This window comes from Pholis gunnellus (assembly GCF_910591455.1).
Source record: "Pholis gunnellus genome assembly, chromosome: 3".
Lineage (NCBI taxonomy): Eukaryota > Metazoa > Chordata > Actinopteri > Perciformes > Pholidae > Pholis > Pholis gunnellus.
The window spans coordinates 16105633-16126058 of NC_136529.1; the positions used below are offsets into that span (position 1 = coordinate 16105633).

General features: G+C 41.3%; 1 protein-coding gene across 1 annotated transcript; it reads left to right on the forward strand.

The window, feature by feature from the left end:
* Positions 1-418: 418 nt before the first annotated feature.
* arhgef25b (Rho guanine nucleotide exchange factor (GEF) 25b) lies at positions 419-19643 on the forward strand (the record flags this gene model as incomplete). The annotated part of the gene is made up of 16 exons (XM_079156850.1): positions 419-512; positions 9231-9553; positions 9648-9749; positions 12432-12559; positions 13283-13349; positions 13535-13638; positions 13870-13939; positions 15166-15255; positions 15356-15448; positions 15656-15706; positions 16041-16118; positions 16210-16401; positions 16494-16674; positions 16765-16970; positions 17073-17213; positions 18905-19643. The coding sequence occupies 16 exons, from the start codon at positions 419-421 to the stop codon at positions 18992-18994; spliced, it is 2010 nt and encodes a 669-aa protein (XP_079012976.1). The 3' UTR covers positions 18995-19643.
* Between the last annotated feature and the right edge of the window lie 783 nt (positions 19644-20426).

A 20426-nucleotide genomic window follows, 5' to 3' on the forward strand; every position in this document is an offset into this window, starting at 1 on the left:
ACAGCAGTGCACCATGTTAGCCACCACCCCCTCCCTCATCACAGCCCCTCCCATTCCCTGCCGCTCTGTCGCTCCCTCACTTATTTCTGGTCCCTCTCATAATCTTTGTCCACTATCTGACCACACAGAGAGGCTGGCGAGCGGAGGAGAGTGCTGTCTCTCTGGGTTTTTCCGCTGTTATTCTTCAAATCATGGGATAGAAACGGCATTTTTTTGCCCCAGGGGTTTCTACTCAGAGTTGGACTATGACTGTGGAGCTCTCGGTACACTTTACCTCCCATCTCCTCAGGGTATTACCACAGGAATAGTGCGTGTGTGTGTGTGTGTGTTTGTGTGCGTACATGTGCTTGTGTGTGTGTCCATCCAGCATGATGTCTGCTTCTGACAGTCTTAAGTCTAGCAGCAGGAGTGGATCATCATGAGAGGGGGTCACCACCAGCGAGGCTGTGGGTGTCAGCACCTGTTCAGAAAACTTCTCAGCAAATGTGGCTGCTGCTTTGTTCGAGTTAGAGGTACGTAGATGCTCTTCAGGAGTACTTTTACTGTAGAGTACGGTCTTAGTGATTATGATTATTGTACACAATATTTCGTAATGTTAGGAGATGGACTCGATTGTTACTTATGTATGATACATCAAAGCCAACGGTAGTTTCTCTGGCAAAGTCAAATCCAAAGAACCTTTTTTATACATGTTTTTTGCAACACTTTCATGAATCATTATTATGTTTTCCATTCATTCACCTCCCATCCTCATTGTGCATGTCATACCGAGAGGGCAGCAGCATATGTAAAGAAGCTTTGAGGACTTTGAAAAGCGCTACAGTAATCTGATGTATTATGATAATTATAATCATAATAATTATTAATATTAAATGGTCAGAAAACAAATGATGGTGTTGTTTTTGGACAAAATCGTAGGCTTCCTATTGTGTGTCCTTCATGTTCACCTAACTCAAGAAAAAGTGCAGAATAAAAACAATTATTCACTTAAAACTTCACTGATTATATTGTGGCACCAAAAACTGTTCGCTGCATTAGTAGATGCAAAAAAGTATGAAATACACAAAAAAGCAAACATTATTACTTACTCTTACATGTACACACCCCTTAACGAGGCCCGCTATACTAATTGTCTTTATTCTTATTGTGAATCCACATTAGCTTCCACAAAGTGGTTGCTTGGCTCCCGGCTTATATTATCAACCCAATGTCTGCCCTGTTATTATCTCCGCCAGGAGAATCACGCAATAGCTCGCATATGTGCATGTGTCCGTGAGGGAGTGTGCACCTCTGTGTCTGTCCACGGCTAATGTCACATTCTGCTGCAGCAAACTGCGTGCAATTTTGGGTGGCTAGTTAAGGCTGCATGCTGAAGGACCTCTCATGGTAGTCGTGACTCAAAACTCCTTTTCTTGCCTAATACTGACATTGACTGCCTGCTCACTCCTCACTCACGTCTCTTAAACGGTCCCCGGCCGGTAGGGGCCACTAGAGATAACACAGACGAGTGCATCTCCGACCCCCAGCCACTACTCTGCGGTCAGAGACACAGTGAAGGAAGACCATAGACTGTATGCTTATGGGGAAAACAGTTACATGTATTGTTAGGCAACTAACAGCTAACGGAAATACACACACAGCTGACTGCATCACCGCCACTCAACTGCCGCTCGGCTGCCACTTAAGTGCTGCTCTGCGCCCAGAGACACAGATATTCTGTGGCTTTTTATTGCCTAAACAAACACTTCAAGTGACATTTAAACGGCCGTGAGAAGAAGCGAAGACTCATGCCTGTGCGGTACTTGTGTGAGATGTGCGGGTAAAAAACTTGTCTGATATTCTTGCAGTCTAGATGGAGGCTTAGTCAATTGTGGGTTGGGTTCATTCAATCAAACATTACAGTAGTGGTCATTACAGACACACCTGGTGAACATCTGCACTCTAATGAGTGCTCATTGTGTGCAGTTACAACATTGTTTGCACTGTTATGATGCAGAACAACCACAAAATGGCTACTTCACTGACAGTAGGAAGGATCAGCTGAAACGATGAAGCTCACCAGATTAACTTTGCTAACTAGCTACCGTAAACAGCAACTAGGAAATAGGGTACTACAGCTTAGCTCGTCAATGGCTTTTTTGTCCCCTTTCGTTGTGGTTTATCTGTGAGAGAAAATGTGATGCATATATTTGTCATCCAAGCACCAAAGGCCTGACAATTGTTAGCTTCATAATTTTTCAGGATTCATTTTTTTGGATATCTGCAGTCTGTATTTAGAAGGATGTGATAGAGATACAGCGAGAGCAGCCAGGGGTTCATGTCTCAACAACAGTCAGAGATGGAGTCTGCTGATCACTGAATCTCTGAAACAAATGAATCAATGAGTCACTTTCCCGACATTTCTCTCCCTAGAAAATTAGGCTTAAAGACACCCATCACACCCACACACACACACACACACACACACACACAGTTAAATATCATATCAAGATAACAAGATTTATGAGACCCAGAATAGAACATCCTCATTATGATCTGTCTGCATCACTGACAATAATTAGATATTATGAGATGAAAGCTTTTCTGTTTTTGTTCATGCGGCCTCCTGCTGTAGCATCACTCTTTTAACAATAGCTAAAGCATTTGCTGTCAATGTCAGCTAGCTAGCACAACGTAGACGTTTTTTAGTTGAGTGTGTTTTATGAGAAAAGAGACATTAAATCAAACAAATCTACAAAATATCAAGGATAACACACTAAAGTCCAGCACTTAAGAGTGCTGGTTTGTAAGCTTTCTAGTAGCGCAAGATAGTAAGCTTAGTAAGCATTAGCCTGGCTGCTAAAATGCTACTTTCACAAATATAACCAATCTCTAACTGGTGGTAAAGCAAAAACATAGTTTATTTTATGACCAACTGATTTGAAGTTGAAGACTTTTTTTTTTCTATACTCCATTTTAATTATTTAATTAATAATGTCATATTTTGACTGTTAACTTGTTAATTTTGGTGCTCCAAAGGTATAAACTACACCAACAGCTTGATGACAACATTAGCTTCCATTAGTAAAGACTTTTCTCTTTTCTCTCTTTAAACCTGCGTAACGTTTGTTACTATTTCCATATTAGATGCATTTTTGACTTCATGTAAAAACAGAGAGTGATTCTCCTAATCTACCCCTCCAAAACTGTGACTCTGCTTCAGAGCAAAGGCAGCAAAGGCAGCACACACACTATTGAACGTGCACATGCACAGACACACAAAAACCTCCCATTACTGCCCCGACCCTTAAATCCTCTGTTGTTCCAGTTGCTCGGGGAGTGATTACAGAACAGCTCTTCTCTGAGCTGCGTTGCTCTGACAGACAAATAGACGAGTTAAATGTATTAAAATGAAAACAGTCTTTTTGTGAGATGCCTTGCTTTCTCGCCATTGATGGCAAAGATAAGAACATCTCAGGCACTTTTCTTTGGAATGCACATTGCTACGATGATGTGGCGTCAGTATTGCTGTTATACAAGGTGTTTTCTTCCAGCCTGACTCTAAAAATACCTTTTCTGTCTGTTTGTGAGTTTATTGAGCAGTTAGCTTTGTGTTTACAGAAAGCCTAGCAGTTACAATCAGGATAGCTGCTCTCCTTTCATCTAATCTGTTTGTCTTTTCTTTCACACTTGTTCTATTCTTGTGGTTGCAGGAATACTTGAGCTGCAGAGCCTTTTATTTTATTTTCAAGTGTTGTTCTTCTGTGGTTTGGGGCTTTCTCTTCTGTTTTTTTGGCTTTCCAATATCCCACCACCTCCCCTGAAGACTTCCTTCTTATAACCCCTTCATTCTGCAATCTCGCTCATGGAGTGTTTTATTTCATTTGGCTCAATGTCCAACAGCTATTTATAAAGGCAGAGAAAGGCCTCCAGATAAAGTATGTTTGAGGGAAGTTGCTTGGAAATCTACTTACAATTCCTGCCAATAACTCTCACTGTCTTATTACACATACATAACTGAGGCTCAGAAACTGCCATGACTAACAGTCCATTAGTCCTCCAGTGTGTGTGAGGTCATCACTGCCAGTATCTGAAGAAGTAAACATGATGACTAACAAGCACAAAAGTGTCCAGTACCCCATTGCACCTACATATACAGAAGGTTAGCTGTAGTCTCAGCCATGTAGCACTTTTGCATTTGGTGGTTGTTTTGTGGTATATTGTTGCTGAACCACAGGAGTGCCTGATCTTCATTTAAACTTAAGACAATTAGACATGGTCCAGGGGAAGTGTCCAGCAGACACTCGTCTTAGGCAAGGCACGTTTGTCTGCAGAGCAAAGACATATAGATTAAAACATTAAAATACAAGTTAGAAAGAACTAGAATGACTGTCTCGCGGTCGCATGTGTCCGCCATCCATTAATGTTACAGTTTACATCCATGTCTGTCCAAAATATCATCACTTCATCATTTTATTCTATTAGGCATTTATGTGAAATTATCATAATTGGCATATGTGGTCTTGAGTTATTGTTACAGTGACCTTTGATCATCAAATTCGAATCAGTTCATTCTTGAGTCCAGGTGAAAGTTTGTGTCAAGTTTGCTGAAATGCGCTGAAGGTGTTCCTGAGATATCGAGAATGGGACAGACGTGAGGTCACAGTGACCTAAGAACTTTCCTTCCTTAAATATTGCGTCCACAAGAATGCTCCGTACGTACGGACAATAGAGATAGAATAGGAGTAGGACGAACATTCCCAGTCAAATTAATGTAGCAGGCAGACATTTCAATGTGTATCGTTGCAATTGCAACCACTAACTTCCACATAAACTAAACCTACTTACAGCAACTCACGGACTCACTGAGGTGAGGTTTTGCAGTAACTGTGGAGTAGTAATGTTACAGAGCAGAGAGCCAGAATAAATGCATCAACTTAATGCTTCAATCCACACAATCTTCTCAAGGTGTAAGTGCAAGGAGTGATTAAAGTTACTTTAATCACATTTTTTTTTCATCAACATTAGATCAAGTGATTACTTATATGTGAAAGGGGTTTTCGTGGTGATGAACTCTCAGATAAATATCAGCCAAATCTGCAGTCCCCCTCAGCTCTACAGAGCGTTTTAGCATCTTTCAGCTCATTGTTTCCAGCCGCAGCAGCTGTTATTACCAAAACACGTTATGTATCTACTGTACACTTACTCATTCTCGTCTTACCCTAAACTCAAACCTAAACTCTGATCTTAACCAGACCTGCATTAAGGGGGGATAGAGTGGAGAGAGAGTTTTTTTGAGCAGCAGACAAAAACAATGAGGGTTGACAACAATGTGCGGGTGAGAAGCCACATCCGCAGCCTGCAGCGCCGTGGGGAAAAGAAAGCACGAGGAGTAGATGTCCTGCGATACTGTGAAAACTTGGATCAGTTGTCAACATGCAGGATGTTTTTGCATGTGATGTGAAGGGACATTAATCATAATCATTCTTGTCATATTTTACCAGTAAATACAATCAACCTAATAATAGCTCAGGTCACAGACTACAAGCAAAGAACGAAAAGAGTAGACAAACCACAGGCACGACACGTTATATTTGTATTGATTACTATACACATATGGCAACCATAGACTGTTTATAGAGATGATGAAATGTATCTTCAAGTACCTGGTGTATCTCAGTTTGATGGAACGTACTGAACCATTTTGTGATGTGGGAGCTGGCCGGCGGATAGCAGGATACTGTAGCATTTATTAGCAACAAATTTGGTTGGAAGCAGCAATATTTTAAAGTAAATAACACAGAAGTTACATTCCAATGACTGTCAAGTGAACGCGGTTAGCAGTAGCGACTGTATGCATTGGGATAGATAGACTCTGTGCAGTTGTACAGGGAGATCAGCTGATTAGATCCTGGTTTAACCTTTAGCTTTTTTACATGTGGCCAACCATTTTCCTGAGTAACTGTGCAGCATTTTTACCTACATGTTGAAAGTCCTCTCTTGTGTTTAGGAATGAAACCACTCATTAGTTTAATGTGGAGCAAAGAATATGAGTCTTTTATATGTGTGTGTGTGTGTGTGTGTGTGTGTGTGTGTGTGTGTGTGTACGTGTGGCTTTTTAATTCTATTAATCTATCACTTTGCTGGATTGATAAACTGTGCATCAGCCCTGTTTGGGCATGAGTGGATGCAGACAACATGAAAGAGTCTGATTTGGGGTTTTGGTGATGACAGCGCTGTAGACTGAGAAGTGTTTTCCTTGGCAGTATTCCAACAGGAAGTGAAGCAGTCTATTTAACCCCAAAAATGACTGGGCTTGATTGCAATAACAATCATTTCCTACATGAGCACGCACAGAATATGAAGCACCAACAGTAATAATCTCCCATACGCACACAAATGAAGGTCTGGCAGGTAACATGTGCAAAGCTTTAGCCATGCTTAGACTTGGTGAAGTGTCATCATCTCAGTAATTCCTGCTGTAGCTGACCATGACCATGTATGGGGTTTATTGGGGGAAGATGTAACTCTCCCAACCGTCTGCTTTAACAGAGAGGGAGACTTCCATTATTTGAATTAGGAAGCAGCACAAATACAGTATATGTTTTTCCTCTCATCTAATACGTTAATTATTAATATACCCTGTCCATTAGAGAAGAATCATCTTGTCTTTATACACATAAAGTGCAACAGACGGGATTACTGTCGGAGAAACTGACCCTTTGCTAATGTTTTGTTCCAGTGTGCTGCCTTCTCTTTCCATCTGTGTAGGTGTCTTGTCTGAGCCAACCTGGTTGCCGAGAGAATTAAACCCCACCCAAGATTTAATCCATCAATCTGTATGCAGTAGAACATTTATGCAGCACATAAAACCACCACCGTAGAAGTTACACAAATCTGCTGCAGTGATATGTCGAAATGGTCATAGAAAATCTTTTTCCTGAAATTTAAGTTAGCCTTTAGTGTCCACTATTTACTATTTTCACGGACAGAAAGGTTACACAAGAAGAAAATGTAAATCATAAATCCTGCAGGATGCATTCACAGCATGCACGCTAGCAGGCTGACTGCTAACACTCCCTGCAGTCCGGATGGTGGTCCAGCTGTTACTCTGTGGGAAAATGACACATTACATAAGTGTCTCAAGCAAACATGACAAGCCGAGTCGCTCAGCTCAGCGGTGATTTGGACGTCACGCTGACCATTATGCACCATTAAGGGTCAGTTCATAGAAAACGCTGATGTGTTTGTAGAAAAGCCTGCAGAAAGGTGCACTTTTTTATCATTTCAACAGATGGTAAAGTGGTTGATCTTGATAGATAAAAAACAAGGAGACCAGATGCTTGTCTTTGTTTGTGGATGACAACATGTATATATGTGTTTATGTGGACATCTGAATGTTTGCTGATTCTGATTCTGTTAAATTGGTTCTGTTATGTTCTTACTCGAGTCACAAAGCTGAGGATGTGGTGTCAAAAAGTAATTTTTGGTAAAGTAATTTTGACATTTGATTGTTAATTGTAGGGAGGTTGTTGGGCTCTTCCATGTTGCATGGAGGTCTGGGACAGTGCAGAGAGAGTATTTTGGCAGACCAAAGTGTTGGTTGCCATTCTTTAAAGGAGGGACTGGACGCTGCACTCCAATTATCAAACCACTCAGACTGTTGATGCCAGAGTGCTAGAAACGAGGCTTCTACTACTTATGTTCTGCTTCTCTTCTCTCCTTCTCCTTATCTCCATCAATTATTTGCCTTTTTAAAATTTCCTTGATACATTTTTCTTTCTTCTACTGTCCTAAACTGGTTGATTATTGTTGCTCCACATGACTTTCGACTAGATTCACTTTGAAGATAAGCCAATGGTTCAAACCTCGGCCAAGGACACACACAAACACACACACACACACTTTCTTTCTCTTGCCTAAAGCGCATTATTTACACACACACACACACACACACACACACACACACACACACACACACACACACACACACACACACACACACACACACACACACTGACTCTTAATCATCCCATTATAGAGATGAGTTTGTGTCGTTCACGGCATGAAGTACCAGGCGATGAATTAGTTTGATTACAGTCTTATTTGAATTCAACCTACTTTACTTGTCTGCATTGTTTAGTCGGAGGCTAGAGACTTTTGTCTGACATCATATTAACATGATAAATATACAAAACATGTCTTTGAATAAAATCATCACGAAAGCTCATCACCAATGTCGTGAACAGTGAACTAAATATTAGTGTGCTTGGGGAAGGTTTTGTTGATCGACGTGATATAAAAGGAGAACTGAATTGAATAAGTGCGAAAAGCACTTTATTTAATATTCTACCGTCAATATGGCGCCTTGTTTAATGGCAGTATCAGGCAGTTTTGGCAAATGGATGACCCAGATTTCCACTGGCTTCTTGAAAGCTTGTTATTATGATTACAGCTTACATAAATGTGCTGACAGGGAATAGTGGCTTCTGGCGAGAGTCCAGGTTGACAAAATGAGCCTCCTGAAAGATTCCACTTTGCTACGATCAGCAGAACAGAGTGAAATGTTAATGTTAGGGTGCTTGATTAAAACAGTGTGGTAGAGAATTATGTACCAGTTTCCATAGTCAAGAGACTCGACACAAAATCCAGCTGTGTTGTAAAAGGGTGTCAGCTTCAAGTTGGACCAGCCTGAGTTGTGGATGCAGACGTGATGCGTTCAGTTGTGACTGATTCAGGGCATTGCTTTCTTTCTAACTAATGTCCTGTTATCTGCATGTCAGTTGATCTACGTGCACCTATGCAAAAGCAAATAAAGTGTGTCTCAATGGAATACTATCCATGTTCAGTTATGCTTTATTTTAACTGCCTCTTCACTTCATCATTGTTTCTGACACATCTTAGTAAAAGCACTGCAAATACTTTGAACAGGACAGTGTTGGGCCTTCGTCAATGTCACCACATTTTTTGGTTTAAATCTCTAGCAAATGCACGCAGTCAAGCTGCCTTAAATAATCTCCACTTAAACTTATGAGTCGTTCCTCGTGAGAACAGATGTGTTTGTAATAATTTTGGACCGGTGGGTACAGTAGCTGCAGCTACTAAAGTTACAGTTAGGGCTTAACACAGGAAATTGACCAACATTTTTGTGCAGAAGTCTGTCTGTAGCATCTGACCTGAGAGGATGTACCCCACAATTAGCTGCTGTATGTTAACCCGCTCCTTTTCCCTCTTTTTCCTTCTCTCTGCAGCAGAGTCCTACTCTGTGGCGGGCAGTACCGGCAGCATCACCCCATCAGTGGGCCCTGTGCCCCACCAGGCCTCAGGCAGCTCCAGCCCCTGCTCACACTCCTCGTCTGGAGGATCACGGCACCCTGTCAGCACTCTCAAGAAATGGCTTACCAATCCCATCCGCAAGCTGAGCTCTGATGCCAGAGGAGGAGCGGGAAAAGTCGAGAAGCAGATGTGCAGGTCAGACAGGAGGCAGCCGCCATCGCTCCTTTCTCATAGTGAAACTCAGCCGAGGCCTCTGGAACCGCACGACAACAACACCGTCCTCCCATCAGGAGATACGGTGAGACTTAAAGACAGACGGCTACGTTTATACCTCCTGAGGAAATGCATTTTATGTTCTTGTTTGTAATGGTTGTTGTATTTGTGTTGTACAGGTTTGGACAGACGGTCTGTTGAGTCCTGCAGCTCCTCCTACACAGCTGCCCTGTCAGAGCTACTTATCTGACCTCCTGCAAGGCGGAGACACTCAGACTCCAGTAACGTCTCTATTCTACTCTATTCTACTCCATTCTGTTCTATTCAATGGTCCGTCTCAGCAGATAAACTGCAGTTGCAGCTCCACCAACCTTTGTCAAGACAGAAATTCAGTGTCTCAAATTAAGATATATTAGAAAATAAAAAAACTAAAGAACTAGAAAACTGAATCATATGAACAAAGAAAAAAGACAAGGTTTTTAATTTATGTTTTTACCTGGGTCCATAACCCATAATAATCCATAACCTGTGGTGCAATAAATGTTGAGGAACATATAGCACGTCACTGCTGCGATGGCATGAAATCAATTTAAATGTAATTACAGACCAAAGTAGTAGAGAGAAACAAATTAAAAAAATAAAGTATGATTTATATTTATTCATGAATTAATAAATAAATAATGCAAACTATTCAGGTCAGAGGTGCTCTCGCCACTAAATTCTTCTCTCCTCTCTCATCATACAACCCTTAGGTACTGCAGGTCTCATGAGTTATTAATGTATAAATTACAGAAACACACTTACATGTTGGGACAACTCACACAGAAACCATGAATTATAAACATGCACATCGCTCTACATCATGTTTAGTTTTATTGGCATGTGAAATAATTCTAATTTGACTTCCACCAATTATGTCAAATGAAAAGCACATATTTCCACACGTGTTCAAAAACACAAACACACACAAGCACATACCACTACTTTTCTGGTAACCCTACACGAGTGAATACTCTTTGTAAGGCCCTGTGGAGTGGAATCAATCCTGTGGGCTTTTGTAGTCGGCATCTGGAAGTAATCAACTAGCAAAGCGGTCTGAAACAGGCTGAAACAGGGTCAGGATTGGGGGGTGAGGAGTGTACTTTCATGACACCCAAGCAGCCCGAGCAATAAAGAGCTAATTAGCCAAAGGTCAATCCAGGGCCTTCAGCCGTATGTAAACATAATACTGCCGTTTGCTGTTGGACTGGTAAAGGAGCAGGTTTACGAGTTACTTCTCGTTTGTTTATTAAATACAAAAACTAAAGTGTAAAAATGACAATTAATTCTCAAACAAAGAAAAATATAACTATTTCTTGCCTGGGAGCAGTAACTTCCTGGAGTCTCCGTCACATAGTCTGACACATAACCCCCTCAGATATCAATCCTACAGACATGAGAGTGGTATCGATCCTTTACTCTAACTCTAGCCAATAACTATATTTCCTAAAATGCGGAACTATTCCTTTCCCAGAGGAGCTAATGGATTATAGCTGATGAGAAGTAACTGTAAGAGAGGAGGAAACATTTAGAGCAATAAGCAAGCTAAGCACATTTTTAATTTGCGGCTGACTAGTTGATGAGAAGCAGAGGGGAGATGGAGTTTGAATCAGCCTCAGATGTTTCTCATATGCAGGATGTCAGACAGAGCAACAGAGCAAAAAAAGACAGATCCTGAAAATAAACAGAGGGCATATTTGACCTACAAACTGACTCAGCAGAAGGATTATCATCTAGTCCACCGAGTCAGAGCACAACATGTTGCAGTGAAAGTCGATTATACTGCTTTTAGGTAAAGAGAGATATTTGCTACAGTAACAACTTAACATACATGCCCAACCTCATTTATCTGACTGGACAAATTGTGCAAATGTTGCTCGTTATTCACCTTCATCTGTCAGGCCTGACTCTGCTTTTCCAAATTTCTCTGCCCAACAGTCTCCTCAGCTTTAAGGAGAAACATTAAAAAGTGATTACTATTCTCAGGTTACTTGGGATTTGGGGGGTGGCATGACTTTCCAAAAGGGATCATAAAAGGGAGCATAAAATTGCTCCACTGATGTGTTCTCCAGGTTTAGGACCCTCTCAACTTTGTATATTTCTCCAGATGTGTGCTGGCTGGTTCAGAGGGTGCTGTAGATGAAGCTCAATGATTTTAAGCTTGTGTGCTTGATGCACAGTGGTCAGACATCACTCCTTCACTCAAGTAAAAGGACCAATACAACAATTTAAGGATGCTCCATTACAAGTTAAAGTCCTGCATTCAAACTCCTCTTTAAGTACAAATACAGAAATATTACCAGCAAAATGTAATTAAAGTATTCAAAGTAAAAGTACATTGAATTCCGAAAAAGAGCCCCTGTGACGAATATATTATTATATGATATGTAAAATAGTATTATATTGGATTGTTCATACTGATGTCTCAATGTGTAAGTAGCATTTTGGTCTTGGTCTGGTCGAGGTGTAGCCCAGTGGTTCCCAACCTGGGGGTCTAGCTCCTTCAAAGGGTCACAAGATAGATCCGGGGGGTGTCTCTGCTACACATGTTAGTATTCATCTGTCTGACTTTTTTGTAATTCTAGCTATTTTTGTGATATAATGGATGTTACCTCATTACCTTTAGAGGGCAAATCTGTCTTTGGTGAAACTGCTCATAATTTATAGAAGTATACATTTTAACAAGGGGCCTCAGATAGAAACTGCTTTATAAGGTGGTGACAAGGGTCCAAAAGTGTAGGAGCCATTAGTTCAATACATTGTATTTTATAAGCGCACTGTGTTTTTTTTACAGAACAGTACTTGAGAAAGTGTACCTTCCACTGTGCCTCACATATCGTGATGCCTCTCTGCTTGTCTCCTCTTACATAATATGTTACAGTGATGCTCACTAAAAGCTGTTCTGTCTTGTTTGTGTGTTTTAGAGTCAAAGATCAAGCATCAACACTCTCCAAGGGGAAGACGGCTGCACTGTGACTGATGACTCAGCTAGCCAGTGGTCTGTCACAGTGGACAGCGAAGAGGAGAGAAACATTGCACTAGAGAAGAGCATGTAGGTGTTGACCTCTACATTAAAGGAGTGGTTTGACATTTTGGGAAACACGCTCATTCTCTTTTTTGCACAGAGCTAGATGAGAAGATTGATACCACTCTCATGTATGTATAATGAATATGAGCTTAGCTTAGCATAAAGACTAGAAACTGAGGGAAACAGCTAGCCTGACTCTGTCCAAAGGAACAATCTGTTTACCATCACCTCTAAACACATTACATCGTGTTTGTTTCATCCAAATAAAGTGTATAACCACAAGTTGTGGCTTTATGAGGGGTGATCTGTCTGGGAAAAGTGACTTTCTGCAGTCTTGTCACTGTGATGTTGTCATGCATCCAGCGGAGACTACAGGAAGTCGCTGTGCCTGGCAAATTGAAAGGTTCACAGTTAGACAATAGGATGTAATGTATCAATGAGCTTTAGATGTGCTGCTAGGCAGATTTAGTTTATTTTAGACTGAGCTCGGCTAGCTGTTTCCCCCTGTTTACAGTCCTTATGCTAAGCTAAGCTAACTGTCTCCTGGCTGTAGCTTGATGTTTCCCATTCATACTCGAGTGGTATCAACCTTCTCATCTAACTCCCAGCAAGAAAGCGATTACCATATTTCCCAAAATGTTGAACATCCTTTACCATGTATAATACATTTCTTGTTTTTATTTTGCCAAAATGTACATTTCTATTTCTTAATGTCCTTTATTTGCTGTTTTAAACTCTCTCTCTCAGATATGTGCTGACGGAGCTGATAGAGACCGAAAGGCTGTATGTGGAAGATCTTGGCCTCATAGTGCAGGTGTGTCTCTCTTTCAGCTTTTAAATAATCTGTTTATGACATAACTGAGATTCCTTCATCAATAACATGCTGCAACAGTCATATTTTTAAAAAAACGGAGGGAGAAGTTATATTTTCTATCTGGAAACCTCTGATTTCATTGGTGACGTGTCTGTGTGTGTGTGTGTGTGTGTCTGTGTGTGTAGGGCTATATGGGCACTATGGTCAATCAAGGAGTTCCAGAGGATCTGAAAGGGAAGGACAGGATTGTGTTTGGAAACATCCATCAGATCTATGACTGGCATAAGGAGTGAGTCACAGATGTCTCTTCCCCCCCCCCTCAGTTCGTCTGAATATGAACAATCTCTTACAGTTAACACTTCTTCTTTGAGGTCCTCATGTTTCATGGTGGTTCAGCGTGTGTCACGTCCCCTGTGGCTGTTTGTTTCCTGTGTGTGTGTGTGTGTGTGTGTGTGTGTGTGTGTGTGTGTTTGACTGGATGACTGTTCCATCCTGACCTTCTCTGTTTCCTGTCACACAGATATTTCCTGGGAGAGTTGGAGAAATGTGTGGCTGATCCAGACAGCCTGGCCCAGCTCTTCATCAAACATGTGAGTCTACAGATCAGTGAGTTACAAATGTGGATGACAAGTTTCCCTTTTCCTCACTCTGCGTGTTTTCAGTTTGGCTGAAGGTCGCACAGATCAGAGCTCTGACTGTGTGTGAAGCCTTGGCCCCCCGCCATCCAGATGTGTCTTCATGTTGCAGATCAGTTCGTCTGCAGGTGCAGCTGCAGAGTGAACGGTCTTGTTACCATCAGCTCTGCAGAGACCGCGCCGTGTATGAAAATGAGCTGGAATTACAGATTCCAGAGCTCTATAAAAACTACTTAAGCACACCTTGAAGTTTTTCATATGTGGTTGTTTAACACTTAACTTTGAGAAAGTCACTATAAGGAATCTTTAACTGGTTATGAAACAATCTTAATTTAATACTGATGCCTCTATGACCTACTTCAGGAAACAAGACCACAAGTGAAAAGATTGGCTCTCGTTCTGTATAGTTATTCTTAATCCTTGTCATCGGGTCAGATTCACCGCGACATCAGACAAAATGATTCACAGAACCAGATCCAGCTTTGGTGCTGCCTTCGACCTTCAGTCGGAGCTCCCGCGGGAGGCGGAGAGCTGCGCACCCTTCAGCAGCGGCTCCTCCTCCGGTCAGGAGCAGAGCTTTTGCCTCGCTGCTCTGCCGGTCCCTGCTGGGAGCAAACACCAACACCACGCTGCTTGAGGCCCAAGCTGTATTGCTGGGCATAAACACAGATTAACTGCTGAATTGAAAGACACTGATCACATTTAGTGATGTTAAAAAAACATTTATTGACACTGAATACATGAGTATACGTATAGTCTCGTTACAGCAGAAAAATAAACTACTGGAAAAAAAACACTTTTATGCTTTGGCGCAGCTTTTCCAGCTCAGCTCCCCTATCTGCTTCACTCAGTGTAGCACGCCGAATTAAGCCACAGCAATTCAAACCGTTCTTTCTCAGCCACCGGAACTATTTAATGAGGCAAATGTCCTGCACTGTTTTAACAAAACTTCCCGAAAAACTCTTGAGGGGAACGGGAACAATACAAAACTGAAAGGAAACTAAGAGTCAGAGCAGCTCAGAGGCTTAATTCTTCCTCTTCGTCACGCTGCACAGATTATTTGGAATATTTGTCACATTATCTCTCTCTCTCTCTCTCTCTCTCTCTCTCTCTCTCTCTCTCTCTCTCTCTCTCTCTCTCTCTCTCTCTCTCTCTCTCTCTCTCTTAAATTCTTAAACCAGGAACGGCGTCTTCACATGTATGTGGTTTACTGTCAGAACAAACCCAAATCAGAATACATTGTCTCTGAATTCATTGAGACCTACTTTGAGGTGAGTCAACTTTTATACTACAGTCAATTTGACTGGAGCTCTTTAAAAATGTTTTCCTAGTTACTCAGAGCATTTTCTCTCTTTCTATGTCACCTGTCAGTATCTCAGGCAGCTGTTGGGTCACAGGTTGCAGCTCAATGATCTGCTCATCAAACCTGTTCAGAGGATCATGAAGTATCAACTACTGCTGAAGGTTTGCAGTTTAACATGACTGTGTATCTGCATGCACGGCACTGTTTCACAACATTAAAGATTAAAGACAAACTGCTTCATAAAAGTCCTCCCCGGGAATTACGATTATTAATCATGTAGCTCCTGTAATAAAGCCTCTTTGGATCACAGTCAGATCCAAGTGGCATTTCCTCTTTTGTTTTTTTATTGCAATCTCTCTGACTGCCAGGACTTCCTGAAGTACTACCGCAAAGCAGGAAGGGATGTTGAGGAGCTGCAGGTACAAATACATATACTATCAGCTGCCAGTTTATCAGGTACACCTAAAGCCGATGCAGTCTAATACAATACAAGTCCTGCAAAAATACTACCTTCGTAAAGTTCATAATGTTCAGTTGTTACTGAAATGTTGAACTGTAAATCTCTCAGTCAAAAAACCATTCCAACCTTCATGAAGGTAGGATTTGTTGCTGGTCTGTCATATTAGACTGCATTAGTTGTAGCTGGATGTACCTAATAAAATAGTAACTGAACATGTAAAGTACTATTCTGAGTCTGCATTTCACTAAATTATGTTTTCACTTACGGATTCTCCATCCAATTTCTCTCATCAGAGGGCGGTGGAGGTGATGTGTTTCGTGCCAAAACGCTGCAATGATATGATGAATGTGGGCAGGCTCCAAGGTTTTGAGGTGAGATACTGATTATTTCATCACAGACGAAACACATATCCAGGGTGACTTACAGTGTGTGACAATGTTTGTGACGAACACACTGTTTCAGGGGAAAATCACGGCTCAGGGGAAGCTGCTGCAGCAGGATACCTTCTCTGTCAGCGAGCAGGAAAGCGGCTTCCCGTCCAGAGCGAAGGAGAGGAGGGTCTTCCTGTTTGAGCAACTGGTCATCTTCAGCGAGCCAATTGATAAGAAAAAGGGCTTCTCTTTGCCAGGGTACACTTTTAAAAACAGCATCAAGGTGCGAGTGACACTGTATTTTATAGCATCTTTTAAAACATCTCTGTGTTAGTGTTTTTCCTTTATGTTTAACAAGGGTCCTGTGTGCTTCAGGTCAGCTGTCTGGGTGTGGAGGAGCACTCTGAGAATAATCCATTCTGTCTGGTCCTGACCTCCCGCGGGACCGACAGCAGTGTGACGCGCTTCATCATGCAGGCATCATCTCCGGAAATACAGCAAGCTTGGCTCGATGACGTGGTCCAGATCTTAGAGAATCAGAGGAACTTCCTTAATGGTTACAGAGCTCATTGTTTCTTTAATAAATCCACAAATTCAAGAGTTTGGTGCGTTTGAGTGATGTGACATCTCTTCCTGTCCCATGCAGCCCTGCAGTCTCCAATAGAGTACCAACGCAAGGAAAGCAAGTCAAACAGCCTGGGCAGGAACGTGAAGTCTCCAACTGCGCCAGCATCTGGCCTGCGACCTCACTCCTCTGCATCCATGGACCGACGCCAGCAGCCCTGCCTGCTGTCTTACAACACCTCCCTGCCCTCTCTGCATCCGCCACACCACAGCCCGGCCTTGAAGGTGGTGAGTGTGCAGCAACAACTCTCTTAGGACACCGCGTGTACATTGAAACATTTCTCCTTCTCTGATATCCTCTTTCTTTGATTTCTCTCGTTCTCTCTCTAGCTCTCTAATCCCTGTGCTGTGACACCTGAAGCAGCTCTGCCTCCACTTCCCTCCCACCAGCAGCTCAGTGTGTGCACGGAGGGGAGACACGCCCGCTGGGCGTCCAATGGCCTGTCACCCTCCAGCCAGCACAGCATGCAGGTACATCAGTCTTTCTTCACACAGCGGTGAAAGGTGTGTATGTCAAATTCGTAAGTAGATGTGGTAACATCACAGTTTAAAAGGATGATTCATACAAATTACCTGCTGGTATCTAGCCGTGAGGATAGTTAAGAGATATTCATGTCTTTTTTTTCAGATTACTTCTTCACTTGCATTACATTACATTGTTTCTGGCTGCACAGCTAGTTGATGATTTTTTTAAATATACATTTTCAACACTGTGAGCCCCACAAACAAGTTCCATTCTATAGGGGTACGTTAGAAAATATTTTTTGTTATACTTAAAACTAAAATTTTAACCGCTAACCTCCATTCGGTTTAACCTTGCTGCAGCGATGTATTTGTGTACTTCAGGGTACGGTCAGTACACCGTGACATTTCTCTTTGGTGTGGCTGCAAGTGCAACACAGGACATCTCTGCCCTCCAAGACTCAAAAACCAGAAAAGGAAGTGAAATGAAGTTTTTCAGTCTGGCTACTCTTAAAATAAGTCATGGTTTGATTTTTGCATTTTTCAAATCAAAGCAGTAAAACAGTGAAATATACATAAATAGTGAAAATATATATTTTGAGGAAAGGTGGATGTTTTCAGTAAATCTAAGTTTTTACTTTCCATCTCTGTCCGTCCAAATGATGCAATGGTGCAGCTTTGAGGTTTATCAGGTTATGTTAGGATCAATAGACTCTTTATAACCCGTTAAGAGTTTATTGTGCAGAGTATAAATAACATTAACACTATGTTTTAAATTGGGAGGATCAGATTGAGCTGTTATCTCTATGTCAGCAGCCTGTTTGTTGTCTCGATAACTGATGACGAGCGGAAATTACTCTCGGGTTGCCTTTGTGAAATATCCTGTTGTTGTTTCTGTGTAGATTTACAAACCAGGTCGACCTAAACTGTAGCAGGTGTCATTTAGGCATCCAGTTTTTGGAAAAACCCACTGACCTGCTGTTTTATCTTATTCACTCAGACTTCCACCAAGAGGAGGAAACGGTTGTTCCATTTTAGATGTGCTTATCTGGCCTGAGTCCGTCTTTGTGTTTCCATCCTGCTTTAGGTTCAGGAGTACAGACAGGTTTCTCATACCTAAAATCTTTTTATATGGTGCTTATCTCTCCGATTTTTTCTGTTTCCAAACATGACATTTTTATGAAACTGTCCCATAATGTTGAAGAAAAATAGTTTTTTGGTGTTTTTCAGTTCATTGTTTTGGTTTTACACCCGTCACTTTACTGTTTTGGTTCACTCGTACCGCTCTAGTCAGCATAGTTTGACGGACTGGGTTTGTATACAATTAAATGTTTACAGCGTATAGTTGATACTTTTAATGGTTATATCAGGGTGATGTGACTAACTCCATAGACCTCAATTATAAACATTTTATCTGACCGTTTAGCTGTTGTTTTTCAAATACATTTTGATATTACACAAAGTAATATAGGGCATTTTATTTCCATTTAAGCTAACAAAAAAAGACAGAATGTTGATTTCTAATCAGTGTTTTCCTCATAAGGAGCTGTGTGTCATTACCATTAACTTTAACTGTTCAAAGAACTTACATCTTTTTTTAACGCTGGTAATATAAAGTAAGAATGTTTTTCAACTGTTTGAAGTAGCACATTTAAACCACACAAGTATTTTAAAGAATGTAATCACTTCTGTCCTCTCAGGGTGTGACTGCCAGTTTCCAGGCGACCGCATTAGACGAGGGTGCACATCGACCAAACAATCTGGATCGGCTGAAGGAGAGCGAGCAGTAATAACCTGCAAATTAACTCACTTTACCTTTATGCAGGAGTGCCTCGACTGAGTCAGAGTGCTCCGTCAGCGCTGTTTTTCACTTCTGTGCAGAAGTCATCAAGGTCTCAGTGTCTCCAATCTTCACATTTTATTCTAGATTTGCCTCCAAAAATTCCTTCAAATACCACCATGGTTTAGCCTAACCTGGATTTAATATTTGTAATCATATTGGTTTGACTGTGTGTGTTTTATTTCTGAACATATTCACGTCTACATGTGGTGATGACAGAGATGAAATGTGTGAAAATATGCTTTTGAAGCACCACAGAGACTGAACTTCATATTGTACATGTATATATTTCTTACTTTTTCCATTAAAAATTCATGGATGGATATTTTTGTAATGCTTAATATTTTCATAAGGGACCACTTCCATTTTATTCCCCCAGAGGACTCTGATCTGAAATCCCTTTCATGCTATGTGTTATCAAAAGTGACTGCAGATTCTCGCTTCACTGCGGGCTCTGAATCCACACGAGATTTGTATTGTCTGTGCGTTCCCTGCAGGTTAGCTAATAGCTGTGTTTTCCCTTTGGTGGGCTATTTTAACCCCACGTCATTGTTAGGCTGTTATCTGAACAAAACACATTAGAAAACTCACACAAAGCTCACGTCCTAATGAAGCAGCCAGAGGAAAAAGGGAACGGAGATAAAACAGAGGTGTTCACCTGTCACTGTCATCGTGAATGTAAATAATCTCATGTGGGATCATATCATTAAAACTCTTTGACTTTTGGTGTCTTGAATACACACAAAGAATTAAAAAGGAATGCTGTTCAGTTCTGGTCTTTATCATTTTCCTAAAATACTTAAAACATCTTTCAGAGCGACTGTATGCTGCAGCACAAAACACTTCCTCACATTTCTACCAGTCACGGAGGGATGAGACAGCGGACCCCCAGCCCTCCTTCAAGGGAGCAAAACACCCAGACTGGTTGTTTCGTGTTTCTTTGTAGTAATTTAGCATGTCTTGTTAGTTGTCCTGCATCTTCCTGTAATTGTTGTGCAACATTTTGCATCTTTTGAGTTGGTTTTTATTTATTTTTTTATCATATTGAGTCTCTAAGTGGCCATTTTGCAGTTCTTCGTAGTTGTTTAGCATGTCTTTGTGGTCCTTTTGTGTCTCTTTGTGGTTGTTGGGCATCTCTTTGCGTGTCTTGGTAGGCGTTTTGCATCTTGTTGTAGTCATTCGGAATCTCTTTGTGTTGTTGGTTGTTTTGTGTCTCTTTGTAGTTGGTTGATTGAAAACCATGAAAATGTTTTTTTAAACAAGTAGATTCTCTTCCGTGATGCTTCAGTAAGGAGATTGGAGCCTGCTGGTCTTTTTTTCTGTAATTTAATGTCCACCATACCTTATTATGATACAAAGGGTATCTTTATGGCTCTCTTTGC